Here is a 19,670-nt window from a genome sequence, read left to right on the forward strand (position 1 = left end):
CCCCGTGCCCATGGCCTGGAACCCCCCCCTCCAGGCACAGTGCCCCTCACAGCGCTGGGCAAAGAGCCACCCTCAGCTCTGGTTCCTGTGCAGGTTCCTGGGGTGAATGCTCAGAGGTTCTGATTTCCCAGGCCCAGGAATGTGACTTACTGCAGGCACCCTGGGGGCCTCTGACATATGTGTCCACGGCTCAGGCCCACCGTCCCTCACACCTGGACACGCAACCCCTTCCCTTCTCCTCTGCCATAGCTGCCTTGAGAATACGACAAACACTGCTTGGTATTTCCTTGTGTCTGTCCGAATTGCCCCACGAAGTCTTTCTCAATCCCCTCCCTTAAACGTCTCCCTCACCACCCCCTTCTTCTCCGCTAGGCCCCACCCCCATACGCTCTAGGATCATGGCTCTGTCACGCGTCTGCTGTCCCCACTAGACCCCATCTCCCTCGTCTCTGCATCTCCTGGGATCTAGCCCGGCTCCGGACAGCCGCTTCTGACTTGGGGGGCTGAATGCTGTGTGGGGGGCAGCACCCCCCTCGTCCGCCCCGTGCTCCCCTACCTTCTCCGGGGCCCGTGGTGACGTTGGCTTCGATCTCCGGCCCGTAGGTGAAGGTCTTGGCTCTGATGCGGAACCTGTAGGTCATCCCCTCTGCCAGGTCCTTCACCTTCAGCCACAGAGGGCTGTTCCCCTTCACGTCCACTGTCACAATCTTACTGACACCTGGGAGGGAAGCACAGCATGTGGGGACAGCAGGGGGGCAGGTGGTGGCCTCAGGGGAGAAGAGCTGTGTGCAGTCTGTCCACTGACCAGGCACAGGGTCCTTTGGCATCTGCTGGGAAACGACCCCCCCCCTCCCCGCCCCATCCTGTTTAACTGAAACGTATTCCAGATGGATCCTACGCTGTGTTTACTCCCCCACGTCGACCTGCCCAGAACTTTAATCCCAAGGATCACCTTTCAGAAAGTGCTTCTGGAAAGACACCACCGGAACCCAGAGTTGGAGGGGACACACCTCAACCCAGTCCCGGTTTGGCCATGTGGCCAGATGATGCCAGACTAAGGTACCGGAAGGCCTGTGCTCACACTGAGCCCCCCGGGTGGGCCAGGCAGAGGCCACTGTGCTGAGAGCCTGTCCCGTCCGCCCGCATCTTGTCCCCATGACCTCTGTCCTCTCCTTCCTGTCCGAGGGAGAGATGGCCCCTTTCCCGGGTCCTGCACCTGACCACATCTCCTCCTGGGGCCCAGCCCTGCTCCGTGTCCTAGCACACAGGGCGGCTCTGCAGAAGGAACTAGCTGCTGGGGGGCAGGGACTGCCGGGAAGACTGAGGGTCATTGTTCCCTTGGCTGACCCAGAACTGCTGGCCACTGCGGTCCTCCCAGGGCTCCGCCCCTTGTTCTGGCCCCGCTCTGTAGACAGGGAAAGGTGAGAGCGAGGTGACCCCAGAGGCGGTCACCTCCGGCCACCAGGCCACCACCTGGTAGGCCAGCCACACCCCCGAGTCCTCGCTGGGCTCTGGAACGGACCCAGGCAACCAGGGGCAACCTCCTTCCTGCCTCTCTAAGTAGATGGCGGTGATATCCGGGCTCACTCACGTCAGCGTGGGGGTAGAAAGCTGGCAAGTGTCTCTTGTCCACAGTCAGGATTAGCACGGCCCGGACTGGGAGCCTGGGAGGGGGGCAGGGTCCCCACCAGGGCCTGGAGGAAGGGGTGGGGCTCTAAGGACAGCTAGGTGAACAGGGGTCAGGGTGAGGGGAAGACACTTGCACAGCACGGTTCTTGATCTGAGGTTCACAAGGGAACAGGGGTGCAGGGACCCCCCAAAACTCGTGCTTTCCGAGGAGAGGCCCCAAGGATTTTACCAGATTCTCAAACGGGTTGCTGACCCCATGTGGGGCAAAGATCTATCCCGAGTAAGGTTGACATCCTAAATTTCTGGGGGGGGAGCAGGCACAAGAGGGACCGTCAGGGCCTCCCTCATCTTCCCAGACCTGACAGCTGCCTGGCCACCGTGGGACCCTGTATCTCTCGCAGGGGGCCCTCCCTTTCCTCCCCACTTCTGTCCACGGACGGGGAAGGAGACGCAAATTCTCCCTGGGACTCGGGACTCCTAGGTTGCTGCCCGTCTCTGCCCCTGACTTGCTGCACAGGAAATGCCCTTTCCCTTGTCTGGTCCCAGTTTCTGCCTTTATAAGCTGAGGAGATGCTCACCACACCCAACTCTGTGCAGTAACCCCAAGCCCTTGCAAAGGGAAGGTTGAGGGAGCCACGCTGGGAGGGTCCCCACTCACCATCCACCGGGGTGCAGGGCTCATACACCAGCCGGTAGCCCTCCAGGATGCCGTTGGGGAACTGTGGGGCCTCCCAGGACACGTTCACTGAGGTTGTGGTCAGCTCGCTGAACTTGACTGAGCTGGGAGCACTGGGGGCTGCAGACAGACAGCAAGTGGTTTGCTTCCTCCTCCCACAGACGTTCAAAACCCTGCTAGGCTCTGAGGAACTAGCAGGGGTGATTGGGTCTGGGCCCCGGGAAGAGAGAGAGGGCGGGGGGTCATCAGAGGTCATCGGTACCCCCTCCTCTCCCCCACTGACGTTGCTAGCACTCGCTTTCCAATACCAGAGTCCGAGAACTGGGAAGAAAAAGTACTTTCTTTTCCGTAAAGTTGGAGAACTCCGTTTCTTCCTGCTAAGTGGCCCCGGACCCTGGCTGGGAGCTCAGAACACGGCTGTGCTGCACCTCCAGGGTCGCTGTGGGGCCAGGCGATGTCCTGGCTTCCTAGGGCTTGCGCTTCCCCTTCCCTGGTGGAGAAGGCAGGGGCCGTCTGGGCCTCAGAGCATGAGGTGGGCACTGAACAAGAAGATGCCGGCACTGCAGCCACGCGTGGCCTTTCTCCCGTCCCTGGAGCCCCAGGGCTTGTCACCGAGAGACCACACTGTCAGAAGCAGAAAGTCAACCATCCGGAAGAGATGCCTTCTTGGCCTGAGAAGCCTGGAAAGACCCCGAAAACACGGAGTGGGGGGGCCTGTGGGGGACTCTGATGGGGAGGACAGAGGAAGGGAAGGAAGCGCAGAGCTGGCTCCAGGCGGGATGACCAGGCTATTATTGTCCGGTGCCGCCCCCCACCGAGCCTAAGCTAATCTGGACCCTGCTTCCGCTCCAGCTCCAACAGCTCCGGGAGGCAGCCCCAGCCAGCAGTCTTTGAAGGAGGAAGGCCAGCTCAGGGGGCCTTTCCTGCCTCCCCTAGGCAAGAGGGACATGGGTCAGAACACTTTGTCCTGCTGACGGAAGCTTCCAGGCTCTCAGGGGCTCACATCCGGCCCATGACACTGACAGAGAGTGGTCTGGACAAGCAGGCACATGCACACACCAGACCCTTGGGAGCCAGTGGAGGAAAAGGGTTTCTTTGGAGCCACAGCTTGTCCTCAAAGAAGATAATACTTAAGAACTGACTCCACGGTCTGGCGCTCTCTCTCTTTTTTAATTTTTTTAAAATGTTCATTTACTTTTAAGAGAGAGAGAGACAGAGCATGAGCAGGGGAGGGGCAGAGAGAGAGAGGGAGACACAGAGTCCGAAGCAGGCTCCAGGCTCCAAACCGTCAGCACAGAGCCTGACGCGGGGCTCGAACTCACAGACCGCGAGATCATGACCTGAGCCGAAGTGGAACGCTCAACCTACTGAGCCACCCAGGCACCCCTGGCTCCCTCTTTAAGAGAGAGGTGATTGGGGTGCCTGGGTGGCTCAGTCGGTTGAGCATCCGACTTCGGCTCAGGTCATGATGTCGTAGCTCGTGAGTGGGAGCCCCCCGTCGGGCTCTGTGCTGACGGCTCAGAGCCTGGAGCCTGCTTCGGATTCTGTGTCTCCCTCTCTCTCTGCCTCTCCCCGCTCATGCTCTGTCTCTCTCTGTCAAAAATAAAATAAATATTAAAAAAAAAAAAAAGAGAGAAGTGATTTATAGCACAGGAAGCAGCAAGTTGGGAAAGATGCTTCAAGGCGGGCGGGACGGGGTTGCGGAGCGCGCAGGACAAAAGGCTTGTATTCAAATCCACAAGGAGAGAGGTTAAGGACAGGGAAAGGAGGCTGCCAAGCAATGAAGACAGCCCAGGACAGCTCACCCGGCCTGGCCTCGAGCCTCTGCTTCCCCACAGACCAGCCAGGGGTTCCTGGGCAAGAAGCATCACTTCCCAGGCCACCCCTCCTCACTGTGAAAGGGGGGTAGCACCAGCCCCGCCCGCCCTGGGGCTTCTGGACCCGAGACCTGCCTTTGGACACTGTGTATAGGCCCAGCACTGCACGTGCAGGCAGCAGGGTTCTCACCATCCCCGTCTTCTCAGCCCTGTCCCACCGTCCAGCCTCCTAACTGGCCTCCCTGACGCCCTCCCCTCCCCTCCATCACTCTGTCTTCTGCACAGCAGTCAGGATGATCTTTTAAAAACATAAACCAGATCCTATTGCCCAACGGCTTAAACCCACCAATGACCCCCCCAGCGCACTTAGAATCCATCCCAGGCTTCCTTCTAAGCGTCCCCCCTCCCCCCACCATCCTGTACGGGCCATTTTCTCTCATGCCACCTGGCTTTCAGTTCCTCTAATCCCTCCAGCCTCCTGGGCCTTTGCACCTGTTGTTTCCTATGCCCGGAACCCCTCCTCCAGAGCTTCCCACGCTGGTCCCTTCTCCCTCAACTCTCAGCCCTGACGTCAGCCCTCAGAGGCCTCTGCAGGCAGACCGGTTCAAGGCCACCTGTCCGCCTCTGTCCCCGTCCTTCTGCCGCTCATGCTCAGTGCCACCCGAGGCCAATCATCTAGATACGTGTTTATGATCTGTCTTACTCCTTAGGGTGAGGATCTCGTCGGTGTCCTTCACTGTCGGGAAGCACCTAGCATAGCGCTGGGCCGCAGAAAATGCCCAAGAAATATGTGTAGCACGAACGAAGCTGGGGCCATATAAGAACATGGCATGAGGCAGAGATGGGCTGGCAGGCTACAAGATGTGGGGAGGGCAGGGGACATCGGGGGGCTCCCTCCAAGGCTCTTTGGGGACAGCCTCTCTCTTCTGAGCACTCTCACCCAGGCCTCTCTTCTTGGACTGTGCTCTCACACGCTGGAGGCCGTCTCCAGGTGGGCTCTCCCCCCCGCGCCCCTCCCCTCTGGCCCCTCTCCCCTACCTGCTTGCTGGGTCTGGCCCCGGGTGGGGGTACTCCGAGGCCCATCTCCCGCAGCGTTGAAGGCCGCCACGCTGACCATGTAGGCAGTGTAGCCGGTCAGATTCTTGAGCTTTACGCCGTTCTCGGCCAGGAAAAGCGTCTTCACCCGCTCGGTGACATTGCGCCGTTGAGCTTGAGCTTCCCAGAAATAAATCTGTGGGCACAGCCAGTCGTGGGAGTGAGGTGGTCACATTCGCCTCTCCTCCTGCCCCTTTCGTCCACACCATCCACACACCCCGGACAGCGGGTGTGTCACCCAGTCAGTACAGAAGCACTTAAGAGCTGTTTTAGAGAACCTTCCAGAACCTTCCTTTTCACAGCTAATACTTCAGTCTCTGCTAGATGAAACCCCAGGAGAGCACAGACTCCACGTATCTGTTCGCCGCAGGGCCTGCGGGCTTAGCACGGCACATCAGCCCTCAGAATACAGTTACTGGAGGAATAAGGCAATGCTCTTCCGCAGGAACCTGAGACGGGAGGTTAAGGGCAGGGTAGGCAGACTCCACCCCAGCCGTACTGTGTTAAGGACCAGCGGGCCGGCACCACCTGGGAGCCGGTTAGAGATGCAGAGGGTCGGGCCCACCCTTGGACCTGCTGCCAGGCACCTGCAGGTGGACAAGGCCCCTGGAGATTCACCTGAGCGGGACAGTTTGCACCCACTGCAGAGGCGGGCCGGCCTGGGGCCGAACCCCAGTGCGCGACTCGAGCACAGTGTGACTTCACCAGGTGACTCCCCTGAGCCGGAGTTTTGTCGGCTGGACAGGGGGGCTAAAGACACCCCACTTCCCAGGACCAATGTGAGGACGAGCAGAGGTGATAAGGAGGGAAGAGCAGAGACACTGCCCGGCCCCGCCGAAGGCTTCTGTCTACCTGCTGTGCTCCACGTTGCTTCCAATGACTTCCTGTTCAGCGGGGGCTAGCGCTCAGGGGCAGTGAAGCTCTGCATTCTGAACTGAGCCTGGTGGGGGCGGGGAGGGGGGGGGGGGAGGATGGGGGGGGGGAAGCTGCAAGCCCCCCCCACCCCCGGACAGTCAGCGAGTATTTGGCGCCACCTGCTGCCCAAGCGGGTTTCTGCACGCGACTGACTTTATTTCTCAAGGTGCCTGGAGGAAGAAGCTAACACCAGGGTCCCCCACCTGGCACTTAGGACATCTTGCTACCCTGAAATCCTTGCTTGTATCTAACCCGGCCCACTTAAGGAAAAAAGATTCCTCTGACATGAGTAGACATCAGAGAGAGAGTTGCCGTGGTCCTTCACGCACTCATTTTGTTCACCCCGCCCAGTCCCGGCGACAGGGATACAACAGTGCACACAGAGCTTGCTGAATCTGGGCTGCGGGGGGAAAGGCCACAGCGGACGGCAGAGATCCGGGTGTTATCAGCACATACGTGGTACCTGCTGAGTGCACACGGAGACATTGGATGCAGAGACAGTCACAGGGTGATCTCGGGGCCTCGATGGGCAGGGGTTGGGGCCGGGAGAAGCTGGAACAGCCAGGGAGGGAAGTGGAGAGAAGAAAGCATTTCTCAGAGGAGGGAGAGGTCTGCCGTGTCAAATGCAGGTGCGAAGCCAGGTAGGGTGAGGCCTGCATCTGACTGCCCGTGAACACAGGGATTGTCGGGACCTAGACAGCAAGGGCTTTAGTGGGGTGGTGGGGGTGGAGGGTGAGAACCCACGTGGGGCAGTGGGGTTGGGCGTGAGAACCCGCTTGGGACAGTGGGGGTGAGAGCCAACTTAGGGCGGGTTCAAGAGACCCCGGGAGGACAGTGACTGGAGGTGGCAGGGTCTAGAAGATTCTTTTTGAGGATTTCTCCTATGAAGGGACCAACCAGAGAAATGGCTCACAGCTGGAGGGATACGTGAGGTCGGGAAAAGGCACTCTAAGGAAGAAACGGGTTTCAGAATGCCTTTATAGCCCTGCCCATGGAGAGAAAAGGAGGGTGCGGCAGACAGGGGCCAGTGCTGGAGTCTTGTTCTTGGGTGGGTGGGGAGGACCGGGGTCCAGGACCCAGGGCCACCACACATACAGAAGCGAGGCACCCTCAGTGGGTTTCTCTGGTGCGTGCACAGCGAATCCAGCGGACCTTTGCCAGCCGACCACCGGCTGGCACTTCCATGGATGGCACCAAGGGCTGAGCGCTGACCCCGGGCCCCCGAGGCGCACGCGGCCGAGTCGTAGCGCACGCCAACAGGTAGCCGGGTGCCTGCTAGAACGCACACTCCGCAGAGGGCTGACGTCTTGGTGGATTGGGCTCCCTTGTGTCCCAAGAACCTAGAGTCGTACCTGTGGGCACACTGGCTCCATAGATACCTGCTAATGAATAAACACCTCCTGCAGGCAGGAGCGGGTGTAGGAGTGAATTCTCACAATCGCCCCCCTTGTATCTGCGATTTCAGTGCCCTGCCCTTGTGGTTTCATCACATCCAACGGGCCAACGGCATGCCTCTGGCAAATCAGGTTCACGGCCACACGCCACAGCCGGGCTGCTGCCGGAGGGAATTCACCCTTTCGGTTCAGGAGCACAGCCTCGCCCCGGGCGGGCTGGCCACCGGCCCTGGTCCACTCGCCGCGCATCTCCCATCTCCAAATCCGGGTTTCACTCATCCCTCCCCCATCTCCCCGCCCCTCCTGACTCCTAGCCGAGGCCCCTTCACCGGGAAGCCATCGGACGAGATTTGTGCAAGCTCCTGGTACCACCTGTACCTCCTCCAGCCCCTGTGTCCATACCCTCTGTCTGCCTCGGCCCCCATGGCGGCACTGCCCCCTCCTTTCCAGAATACCTTACGTTCCAGCATGAAATCCCAGCCCCTCTCGCCTCCTCTAGGACTACACCCTACCACAGCTTCTGCTCTTCCTGGAATCACGTTTCTCCTCTTTCCGGGACCACAATTAGCACACACACGAGTTGTCATTTCTTCCATCTCCACCCCCCCCACCCCCATCTGTTGACTGTTTCTAGTTCCTGCTCCATTTTCCCTTTAAAGCCAAACTCCTTATAAGGGATCTCTATCTGTAGTCGCTGCCTCCGCTCATTCTCTCTGGAAGCCCTCCAGGCAGGCATCCCCTGCCCCCAACTCTTGTCGGTTAATGCAATCGTCCAGGGTTCGGCAAGCGTTCTGTCAAAGGCCAGGTAATAAATATCTTTAGGTTTTGCAGGCCACACATCTCGGTTGTAACTCAAAAGCAGCCAAGGGCGATGTATAAACAAATGAGTGTGTGGCCGTGTCCCAATAAAACTTTATTGACAAAAACAAGTTGGGGGCCAGAGGGAGCTCATGGGCTGTAACCTGACAATCCCTGCACACTCACTTTCTAGATTTCACTTGCTTGAGCTCTCAGGAGCATTTGGCACATCAGATTCCTCCTTCAGGAAGCGTGTTCTTTATGTCGGTTCCGAGATTTCACTTATTTTTTTTGGTCCCAGGTCTCCGTTTTCAGTCTTCTTGTGTTTTCTACCTACACGTAATCTCAGGGCGTTCGGTATCCTCCATATACTGAGGCCTCCACATCTCCAGCTTAGACCCTCCTAGACTCCAGACGTGTATGTCCAGCTCCATTTGGCGCCTCCCCTTGGATGCCCAGTAGACGTCTGGACCTGACTCCAGCCTCTTCCTCCCTCCACCCCCTTTGCCTGCTCTGTGACTGGAGCTCCGTCAACCAATTGCTTATAAAATCTTGTCGCTTCTCCTCTCCTCACTCCACATTCAGTTCAGCAAATTCTGCCAGTTCCACGTTCGAATGGAGCCCGGAGAGCAAACGCCTCTCGCTGCTGCTCCCACCTGGGCTACACCACCGCCGCGCCTCACTGAGATTACTCAGCCTTCTCTTGGCGGTTTCCTGCTTTCCCCATCTCAGATTCCTCCCAGCACAGCACCCACCACAGCCTTTAAAAAACCCAAGTCAGTCATGTCCGTCGTTTGCCCCAAACCCTCCACGTCTGTCTTCTCATTCCGAGCGACAGCCAGAGCCCTTGAGGGCTCTGGGTGACGCCGCCCAGCTCACTGCTGGGACTTATCTCCCATCACGCTGCCCTTCACGCGCTCTGGGACACACGGGACGCTTTGTAAATGCCAAGCACCCACGGACCCCAGGACCTTTGCTCTTCTTTCCCTCTTTCTGGAATGTTTTTCCCCCGGAAGAACATGTGATTCTCACCCTGTTCTTCATTTTGGCTCAAGCGGCAGCTTCTCCTTAAATCCTTTCCCAATGACCCTACTAAAAATTCCAAACCTCCCCCTGGCTTGCGCTCTCTACCCCCTCCACCTGCTTCATTTACCACCATCGGCAGGTGTTACTTGTTTTGCGCACCGTTGGCCTTCTTCCCCTAAAATTTAAGCTCGGGTTGCCTCTCCGATCACTGCTTCACTCCCAGACTGAGAACCCCGCTGGGCACAAAACAGCAGCTCAATAAACACGTGTCACTGCAAGACCGTAGCCGAATGGACACACTTGCCCGGGTTTAGTCTGACCCAGCGAAGTTCATCTGAGCTGTGCTCACTGGCTGGTGATGTCAATACATCCTTAACATTGGTGTTAATTCATGTGGATGTTAATACGCGTCTGGGATGCAGTTACTCAGCGTCCCCAGTTAATGTCCACAGCGGCAATGTTTTCCGGAGCACGCAGACATCTGCCGTGTGATAAATGATGTCTGTCTGTGCATCCTCACATTTCCTGCGTCTGCACATTAACTGGAGACTTCCACGCCTCGGCAGTCTGGGGGCTACTAAATGCAGCAGGCCCCGCCCCGGCTCCTCCCACTTCCCGTGGGAGGCATACGCTGGGGCGGCAATATTTAGCTTTCCCAGCTGGCCCTCCTCGCAGGCTGGAGGCCTGTCATCCATCTTTGGGCTTCATTAGCAAGACGCCTTTCCTCCTCCTTCCCGCCTCCTCCCCCGCACATGGAAAGAGACTCCTACACGGGCTCCTGTCTTAAACCGGGGCCACCTACATGAACAAGCTAGTGACCCGGGCGAGACCCTTCCCTTTGTGGGAACTCGGTTTCTGCCAAGTAACCCACGAGGCCCCTTGGGGGTCTCACACCTGCCCACCCCACCACTGTGCTGGGCTTCTCTCTGGACTAACAAACCACCAGCTGGAAGCAGAGAGGCGCAGGATGCTGGCACAGGACGCAGGCCTCCGACGAGGCCAAGGACCCCGACGAAGAAGACACGTTATTATTATTTTGTCCACCACCTCCTTGGGCGGTTGTGTTCAGCGCCCCCTCCCTCTCCACCCCTCACAGGCTCTCCGGCAGCCTGACTGTCTGCTACCTGCTTTTTGTGTGATCTGGCCGGACCATCTAACCCGGGTCTCGGTTTCCTCATCTGTACAATGGGCTCAAACATTTATAATCTGCCAGCTTCACCGGGCGTTCAGGAGGATAAAGGAGTTCTAAAGGGCTCCGCTGAATACCGGACACGAATTGAATTCTGTTGTAACACATGACCTCCACGGAGATCTAGAGATAATTTTAAGCAGCGATTTCTGCGTCTTAGCCCGTCGGTCCTCTACTAATTGGCCAAATCGATACCGTAATTCGGGTTGGCCAAAGACCCACTTTGAGGGGGTCTTATGCCGGCATTGGGAGTTGGTGGACTGGGGCGGGGGGTGTTGCCGGGAGAGGATGCAAACCGAAGCAGGGCCCGAAACGTCCTGAATCTGAGCTGGGCCCGCCCCAAGGATGCTGGAGAGCATGCCCGTAATTCTGCATTGGCTGCACACCATTTCAGTGGGTCAGGTGCGAACAGCAGAGAGAGCAGGTGTATACTTGGTGACCTCTCCCCCCTACCACCCGTGGGTCACTCCCACCCCCGAGCTGGCCCTCTGCCCCTCTGGAGCCTGTACCTTGTAACCCTGGATGTCTCCATTCTGGCTCTCCAGCGGCGGTGGCTCCCATGTCACGTCCAGCTGCGTGGCCGTGGCGCCGTGGACAGCCACGTTGCGGGGCGCTGCCGTGGGCACTGGAGGGCGTGAGAGGTCGTGAGTGAGTGGCACAAGTGGGCTTCAGAGAGGAGCAGGAGGTGAGTCGGGGTGTTCTGGGGCCCCGGAATCCCGTATCTCCTCTAGCTGGACTCCTGGGGCTGGAAGGGCAGGTGGGGCTCACCTGCTTCCCCGACAAAGACTTCCTGGGGTGGGCTCGAGGGCCCCTCACCCACGGCGTTGTACACACTCATCCGTATCTCGTATCGCCGGTGTTTGTTCAGGTCTGCGGGGTGGGGGAGGGGAGAAACACGGAGAAGTCACCATCCCTGCGGGGGACGGCCTGGAGGCTGGAGGCTGTGAAGACGTACCTGTGATTCTAGTTCCTGCCTGAGGGTTCGGGAAGGAAAAGGCAAGGGGTGGGGTGGCCAGGGGACGCCGTGCCTCCCCCCCCGGGAGTCGGGACACAGGTCTATGGTTGGCTTCTCGGCCAACGGTGCGCACACCAGAGACTTTAGAGACTGAAAGAGACACTTAATATTCATGCAGGGACAACTGGTGTGAACCAAACTGTTCTCCCTGGCACACTGGGCCACCCCCTTTCCTGTCTGTCCTGGGCACACCGGGTCACGGGTCACCCCTTCCCCCCCACGGCAGATGCTTGAAGTTCCCAGCTGCCCAGTCCCCATCAAACAGCTCTTCACACAAGGGGCTCAGCCCTCAGGGAAGGGGCTTATCTATCGGATGTGAATTCTGGGCTAAGAAACACTGTGTTTTTGCTAAGTTTGGGGGTCCTGGGGGGAGACACCTGGACGGAAGCTGGGAGACAGGGGCAGCTGCGGGAGAGTGGGCCCCGACACCCAGGCTGGGATGTGCCACCTCTGCTGGGGGTGAGGCCACAAGGTTCTCCCACTGCTGTCCCTGGGCCCCCTGCTTCGGGTCGGTGGGGGAGGGGAGTTCTGCCTCTTGCCTGGAATGTGGGTGGGGGGGTCACCCTAAGTTAACTGGCCATGAAGCCATTGGCTGATGAAGGAAGGGTAAGGACAACATAGTCTCACGCTTTGCTTCACACGGAGCACGGGGCTCCCCTGCCCAAGCTCTGGGCCTTTGACGGGAGAACCGTGCACTTCAGAAGGAGAGCGAGAGGGGTTAGCTCGGTGGGTTGAGCGTCTGACTTTGGCTCACCGTTCGTTGAGTTTAAGCCTTGTGTCAGACTCTGTGCTGACGGCTCAGAGCCTGGAGCCTGCTTTGGATTCTCTGCACCCCGCCCCCTCTCTCTGCCCCTTCCTCGCTCATGTGCCTCTGCGCTCTCTCTCTCTCTCTCTTAAAAATAAATAAATGCTAAAAAAATTTTTACTATACGTGCTGCCGAAACGAGCACATTAAAAAATTTTGAGAAGGAGAGTAAGGAACGTTCCCAGGTCCCCGGGGGTAAAGTGGGGGTCAGCCTGAAACACAGAGCTGTGCAGGGAAGTGCCGTCCACAGGCCGAGGCGGGTGGTAGTGATGTGGACACCCAAGCAGCAGACCGAGCGCTCCCCCCATGGACCTCCTGTCACCCCGCTGGTCCCCCCACGGCGCACAAGACCAGAGCCGTTCCCTCTGTCCTTCTGCACCCGATGGAGGACGCCTCCCTGGTAACCCTCTAGCTTTTGTGTGTTTCCGGAAAGTCACATGTGCTCGGTGGTGGTGGTGGGGGGGTCCTATTCTTCAAGGAGCCTGAGGCGGGCACACCATTCAGCCGGTGGGCAGGTGTCCTCCCCAGAGGCCCCGCTCCCCGTCCCTGTGGGAGGCGTGGGCCCCGTTCTGGAGCTGCCATGCAGGGAGACTTACTGTCCAGCTCGTACTGTGTGAGGCTGGGCCGGCTCAGGTTCCGCATGGAGTACATGGCTACGGGGTGGGAGGCGGAGGGGGCCAGAGGGAGACAGCAGACAGAGGAGGTTAGTACACACGGCCCGCTCCACAGAGAGCCCGATTAGAGGGGCGGGATGGGGAGGGGGCCAGGCAGCGCACGTGCACAGAGACCAGGGGTCTCGGTTCCTGACGGTGGGTTAGGGGCCCCAGACAGGTGTGAGAGAGGGTGTGCACGAGGCCAGGGGACACGGGACACCGCGAGCCCCTTGGAGCCCAGCACCCCTCGGGGCAGCTCTGGGGGACCCTCCGACCCAACTCGCTCCCTTGTCTAAGGCGGGACCGCAGAACCACCGTGAGAGAGCAGTGTTGTCAGTTTCCTCCTATGAACCAGAAACCATTTTACGACCAGGAAATATGACTGTATCATCCTCAGGCATCTAAAAATCACAACCACAAGCACATGTCTGCAAAAATGTTAAGAAAACAGCGCCAGCCGTTGGATCAGCTACTTCCGAGTTTTTCTAATAAATATTCCTTTGCTACATGTTCGATCATTTCGTTGTCTGCTAACACTCGCTAGAAGACAAGGCACAAAAGGTTTAAGAGAATAATGGGAGAACGCCTTACATGCTCCATTCCTCACCCACCTGCCTGGGGACCCAAGTCCCGCCCCCAGACTCGTCTCTCTCCTGCCCGCTCCCCTGCCCCGCCGTGAGCCGGTCACAGAGCTGCCCATGGCACATTATCTCCCATCCTTGCCCTCAATGCCATCCCGAGCCGGCCGCCTCGGCCGCAGACTCCTGCCTTCCCTCTGTGATGACATTAGCCTTTAACCGGCACCCCTGCTTCTGGTCCTCCATGGCCAGCCATCGCCCTCCTGCGACCAAAGTCACCTTCCTAACCCAAAGGGCAAGAGTTCCCAGGCTTGTGAGTCTCCCTGGGATTCACACCAGGCTCCTGGCCCTTTCCTTTCCCGCCGCCAGAGGCAGGCTGGATGCTGAGGACCCCAGGACAGAAGAGTGACCTCCCCGAGGAAACAGAGGGGGCCACACTGCTGCTTCTTGGGGTGAGCGCTGGTTCCCCTGGAATACGTGCTCCCAGGCTGTCTTGCCGACCATCTAAGACATTTATTGCCGAGTCTATTTCTTGAGCACCGGCTCTGCAAACTCGGAGAGGGCAGGGACCTCTATCTTGTTGACTGATGTGTGCCCCCAGGGTCTGAGGGCATGCAGAAGGTGCTTAATAAGTCCACCGTGAGGAAAGGGACGAGGGTGGGGTGGGAGGAGAGGCACACACAGGAGAGGGCGGCAGGGTTCGGGTCACAGTTGAGTCCAGGAAGCTGCGAGCTTCAGGGCAGGGAGGGGAGTGTGCCCGCCCGTGTGTCCCCTGACCCCTGTGGATGCCACTCACAGGTAAGTTCCGCCCACTTGGCCCCTGGGTTGTTGATGCCCCGAAGTGTGAAGCCCCTCAGCCCCTCGTAGAGCAGCTCCCGGTACCGGATCCGGAAGCCCAGCAGGATGCCATTGATCTTGTCCTCTGCTGGTGGCTGCAAGGAAGGGGGTGCGGAATGGGGGTGGGGTGGGGGCAAGGAACTCCACTCTGCTCCTCCCTCCCTCCCCATCCTGCCCCTTGTGACCACAGAGCAGAGACGGAGTCTCCACCAGGGAAAGGATCACAAGGACGCCGAGCATTTTTAATTTACAAAGCAATGAGGTGGTTTCATCTCTGCGATACTCCCTGTGACACAGGCAGGGAAGGACTGGAGTCGCCAAGCCATTCCCATTCTCGGAGCAGGAAGGCGAGGCTCAGAGAGGGTAAGGAACTCGTCCAAGGTCACACAGCATCGTCGGGCTCTTTCACAGACTGTTGCCTAGGGTCACCCTCACATAGCACCAGCCTGCCTAGCCGGGTGGCCCCTCAACGTGCCACCTGACCAGCGTTTCCTGGGAGTCGTCTCCCTGTTCTTGTACGTGAATAAGCGTTAAGAGCTCCTGCGTGCGCCCCTGCTCTGCCTTTTATCATTTTTCTCCTTTGCTTTCCGCTCCCATCCACAGCTGAGCTGGAGAACAGGCTCCAGGAGAAGGTGGAAGCTACTTTTTATGATACCTCTTTTTAAAAGCCTGCTGAAATGGTTCAGCTTTTTATTAGCTCCTTAATTGCCTCCCTGGCTGCTGCTGGCACCTCCCTGCCCCCTCCACCAGGAAGGCCCGGATCTCTGCCGGCCTTGTCCTGGCTTTCAGCTGCACAAGGTCATTTTTCACTTAAGGGAGCGTCCTCTTCCAGGGAGGCCTCGGGCTGGCGAGCGGTTGGGGCCCCTTCTTGTTTCTTCAAGGGGCTTCCCATGGCGGGGACTGCAGGTGGACAGAAGTTGGGGCCTGTCCCGTCTGATCCCCCAAAGCAGAGACGGGGGTTTGCTGCTTTGGGGCCTCTGTGGGTAAGCTGCCGAGTCTAGAGCCTGGACTCTGGAGCATACGGGGGGTCCTGTGGGCACATACGGCCAGCCTGGTCTCTAAGCTGTATCCTGTGGTCTTCCTCCGGCCATGGCAGGACAACGGTGCCCGTCAGAGAGCGGGAAACTGGGGGAGGAGTGGAGGAAGAGGGTTCTATGTACCTGGACAATGGGTTCCTGTTCACTGCGACAGGAGAGTGGTCCTGTCTGAGTTCAGGCTGGGCATGCACACCTGTGTTTAGCTTCTTGATCGGGAACCCCTTCACGGACAGTGACCGCATTTCACGGAGACTCTGGGGGCCCTGAAGCCCCATGCACTTTTCTATCCCAGGACTGGCAGACCTAAGGGCACGAAACCTGACCCTGCCACTGACTAGCTGTGTGACCGGGGGCCATTGGTGTCGCTTCCCTGAGAACTGGGTCCTCATCTGCAGAAGGGGATTGAAGGAGCATCCACCCGAGACGATTATCTGGAGAGGTGGGATGAGCGGCACATCTGTGCACCTGTGTATGGTGTCCCGGCCCTGCTGGGGACCGTTGCCCTTCTGGCCCCTCCCCGCCTGCTGGGCCATACCTGCCATCGGATCAGCACGGAGGTGGTGGTGTGGGGTGTCACCGAGACAATGGTGGGAGCCTCATCGGGGGCTGGGGAGAGAGACAGACAAGTGAGCTCTGGGGGCTGGAGGTTTAGGTCCCCCGGGAGGCCACAGGGACCAGATTCTTCTGCGCGTGTGGAGGGAGAGGGGCTGGAGCCCTGACCCCAGTCTGAACCCAAGAGCCCAGAGGCCCCTCCTCTTTCTTTGTCCCTGGAGCCACAGGCTCCTTACACGGCTGTCACTGAGGCCTCCCCCAAACCCCCTCCTTCACTGGGTTTCCGGGGTCGGCCATGAGCTTGGGGACATCCGAGAAGGAAAACGTTAGGATGCCTGTTGGCATGGGTGCCCGAGTCCGTGGCAAAGGTCCCTCTGGCTCAAACCTCCTTGGGACTCTGTCCAGGGAGCCAGACAAAGGGCCTCCCATCTTGGAGGCCCCTCCCCTCGGAAGGGAACACCAGTGCCCAGGAAGGGCCAGTGTGCCAAGAGAAAGAGATCCGAGTGGGGGGCACTGACCGGCCTGCAGAGTGGTCAGAGGCTCCGATTCCTCGCTGAACTCGCTGTCCCCAATGTCATTGGTCGCCTTCACTCGGAACTTGTAGGATGTGAAGGGCTTGAGTCTGTGGGGGCAATCAGGTTCAGTGAACAGGGGTATCCCCTAATGCCTCACCCCACCATCCCTGCATGGGGAAAGGGGGCCAGAGGGTGCTGATCCATTACACAGACGGGAACGTCGAGGCTCGAAGAGAAGGTCTGCTACAGCAGACGAGCAGGGCCCAGGGGTTCCGATCCCAGCCTGGGTGTGGTCTTACCAGCAGCCCCACTTCTAAGTCATAGGTCCCTGGGGGGCTCTGTCCTCACATTGCCTGCCTCATAGGCGTCAAGCCGCCATGAGAGCACTGATAACTCTCCCTCCCAGCAAACTCCTCCCGTGAGAAATGCCATCTCTTTCTAGAATTTAGTAAATTTAGGAAGGGTCAGGGGTCTCAAGAGTTAATCAGCGCTTCATCTCAATAAGCCCCGTTCCTCTTCCAGGCAAACGTCTTCCTTTTTGATTTACTGGGGGCGGAGAGTGAGGAGGAAAGTCTTGCTCAAAACTCTTGGTCACGTCAACCGGAATATAAAAAATACGACCCGCTGGGAATTAAACTGAAGCCGGAAGTTCGGAGCAAGCTCCGCTCCCCTATTACAGACGGAGAGGGAAATGCGGTCTGGCGGGTAGGAGTCGCTAATGAAGGCTGGCAAGCGCCTGGCTAAGGGGGCTTCCAGGCTCCAGAAATAGATAATTAAGAGCCAGCCCTAATAGGGCTCCAGAGAGCAGGGAGGGAGGTTAGGACGGAGCTGGAGGCGGGATCCTGGGAGGTGCAGGCTGTGGGAGACATCTGGGGGTGGGCAGGCTCCAGGCGTGCTCAGGACCCCCTCCCCCCCCCCCCCCCCCCCCCCCCCCCCCGGAACCACCCTGGTGCTGTCTGGGCGGGAAGGGCTGGAGCAGAGACGCTGGAGGACCCGGGCCTCACCTGTCCACCACGAAAGCAGAGGCGTTGTGGCTCACGGAGGCTGAGTGCAACGCCCACCTGCCACTGGGCAGCTCGCGGGTCTGGACGGTGTAATAGCGCACAGGGGACAGCCCGTCGCTTCCCGGCTCCCAGGACAGCAGCACGCTGCGGGCCTTCACATCCTCCTGCTGTACCACCGGCTTACTGGGGGGCTGTGGGCGGTCTGGGAGTCGGCGGAGGAGGGTAGGAGCAGGTGAGTCAGCAGGAGGGGGTAGGCGGGGTGAGCTCTCCCAGGGAAGGGAAGGAGGTGCTCTGGGCTCAGGCCTGATGGCCACTGCTCTACCCCTCTCCATATGCACACAGGTCCCAACAGCCGGCACCCTGGCTCCTGGCCCATGACCTGTCCTCAGGCCGCGAGAGGCCTGGGTGCCTGGGAATTCACATCCCCTGAGGGCAGCCTGGTAAGCGAGGAGGTACGAACACCCAGCTCCTGTGCTCCCCGCCCGCCCAGAGCTGAGATGGGGCCTGCGCTGGCCCCGGTTGATGGGACCGAGCCGCGCCAGGCGTCCCTGGGTGGGGCTCTGCTGTCGGCCCTGCCCCAGCTCGGCTTTCTTCTCACTGCCCAGGCCCTCCTGCAGCAGTCCTCAGCCTCAGCACTCTGGCATTTGAGGCCGATGGTTCTGGGGCCTGGAGCCGTCCCATGGACTGTAGATGCCAGTCGCAGCTCCCTGTTAGTTGTGACAGTGTCTCCAGACATTGCCAACGTTCCCAGGGGGGCAAAGCAGCCCCCTGTTGAGACCCACTGTCCTACTGGTTTTTCCTGGGGACACGGTCTAATGAACCACTTTCACAGGAATCTGGGTCCCAGCCTGCTTCGGGGAAACCCAACCTCAGGCGAGGCACCAGCTCAGGGCCGCGGGCCGATGAGCCCCTCCTCCCCCCAACTGGACACCATCTTTGTTGCGGGGAGGGGAGAGGGGAAGGAAGCTGGTCTCACCAACCCTCCCTCTGCTGAGGCAGAGCATGAGCCTTGGAAGGGGAACTCCCAGCTCAGCTTCTAGAAGTCCCCTAGAGCCCTCACTGACCCGGACATCAGAGATTTGAGCCCACTTTCCACTCCAGGTGAGGGCAATGTGGCTCTTAACTAGCTGATCCCCAGCCGCCCTAGGACAGGATGGGAACACCTGGGTTGGCTGGGACTCCCCCTTGGCTGCCCCCAGGCCGCCCCAGCCCCAGTGGGCAGTCACCTCTCTTCTCAGTGGTCACCACCAAGGCCTCGGCGGCCTCCCCCCAGCCCTTGCGGGTCTGGGCAGTGATGCGGAACAGGTAGACGGACTCTGGCTTGAGGCCGGTGGCCGTGTACTGGCGGGCGCTGGGCGCGAGCACCTCCACTGTGGCCGTGTTGGCCGTGGTGGCGTTGAGCCGGTGTGTCACCTGGTAAGCTGCAGGAAGAAAGGACATGGGCTGTGTTGGGAAGCAGGGCAGCCGTCCCCAGTGCCCCGAGACGCGGTTGTTCCTTCCTTGCCACCACGATGTCTGCACCTGGGCTACCTTGGCTGTGGTTCGTCTGCGTGAAGCCCTCTCGGTCATTCTTGTGTCCTCAGCTCCCACTTGGGGAGTGTGACTGTGGGGGACACTCTATACGGAGAGTCTGACCCCCATAACAGCTTCAGGTGAGGAAACTGATGCTTGGAGAGGGCCAGACCACCTGCTAGGAAGTGACTGAGGGGAGTTCAGGCTCATGGCTTTCCGGGCCCGTGCCCTTCCTGGTCTCCACGCTGCCTTCTGAGACGCAGCATTCCTCTGGGACAGGCACCGCGGGACGCCAGGCCTGAGAGCCCCGGAAGCGGCCCGGGTCGTGCAATCCATCATTCTACAGGTGCAGGGGCTGAGGCTGTGGAGGGATCCGGCTTGCTCGAGTTCACACAGCTGCTGACTTCAACCCTGTGAGTCTTCCCCCGCCGAGGGGCTGCGTGTGTGTGTGTGTGTGTGTGTGTGTGTGTGTGTGTGTGTGTGTGTGTGTGTGTTAGGGGAGGAATCTTGACTGCGAAATGGTGCTACAGATCTGTAGTCTCCCTCCTCTGGGCCTTAGGTCGGAAATGGCTGTGCTGAGCTGGCCAGTGCTCCCTCACCTGGCCACACTTACAAATAGCAGC

The 19,670-nt window shown here is 59.4% G+C and overlaps 1 protein-coding gene across 3 annotated transcripts in view; it reads right to left on the minus strand.

The window, feature by feature from the left end:
- Positions 1-19,670, minus strand: part of SDK2 (sidekick cell adhesion molecule 2) — a 264,330-nt gene that overhangs the window by 25,301 nt on the left and 219,359 nt on the right. For 2 of the 3 annotated variants that reach the window (XM_042914556.1, XM_042914558.1), the window contains 11 exons: positions 18,762-18,956; positions 17,536-17,737; positions 16,535-16,638; positions 16,000-16,070; positions 14,387-14,522; positions 12,956-13,012; positions 11,308-11,409; positions 11,049-11,164; positions 5,161-5,353; positions 2,288-2,425; positions 557-718 (listed from right to left, as the gene is read on the minus strand). In XM_042914556.1, coding sequence (XP_042770490.1) covers positions 557-718; positions 2,288-2,425; positions 5,161-5,353; positions 11,049-11,164; positions 11,308-11,409; positions 12,956-13,012; positions 14,387-14,522; positions 16,000-16,070; positions 16,535-16,638; positions 17,536-17,737; positions 18,762-18,956 — 1,476 coding nt within the window. The remainder of the gene's footprint in view (positions 1-556; positions 719-2,287; positions 2,426-5,160; positions 5,354-11,048; positions 11,165-11,307; positions 11,410-12,955; positions 13,013-14,386; positions 14,523-15,999; positions 16,071-16,534; positions 16,639-17,535; positions 17,738-18,761; positions 18,957-19,670) is intronic. The other variant, XM_042914557.1, reaches the window with a different exon arrangement.

Source organism: Panthera leo, chromosome E1 (genome assembly GCF_018350215.1).
Source record: "Panthera leo isolate Ple1 chromosome E1, P.leo_Ple1_pat1.1, whole genome shotgun sequence".
Taxonomy (NCBI): Eukaryota; Metazoa; Chordata; class Mammalia; order Carnivora; family Felidae; genus Panthera; species Panthera leo.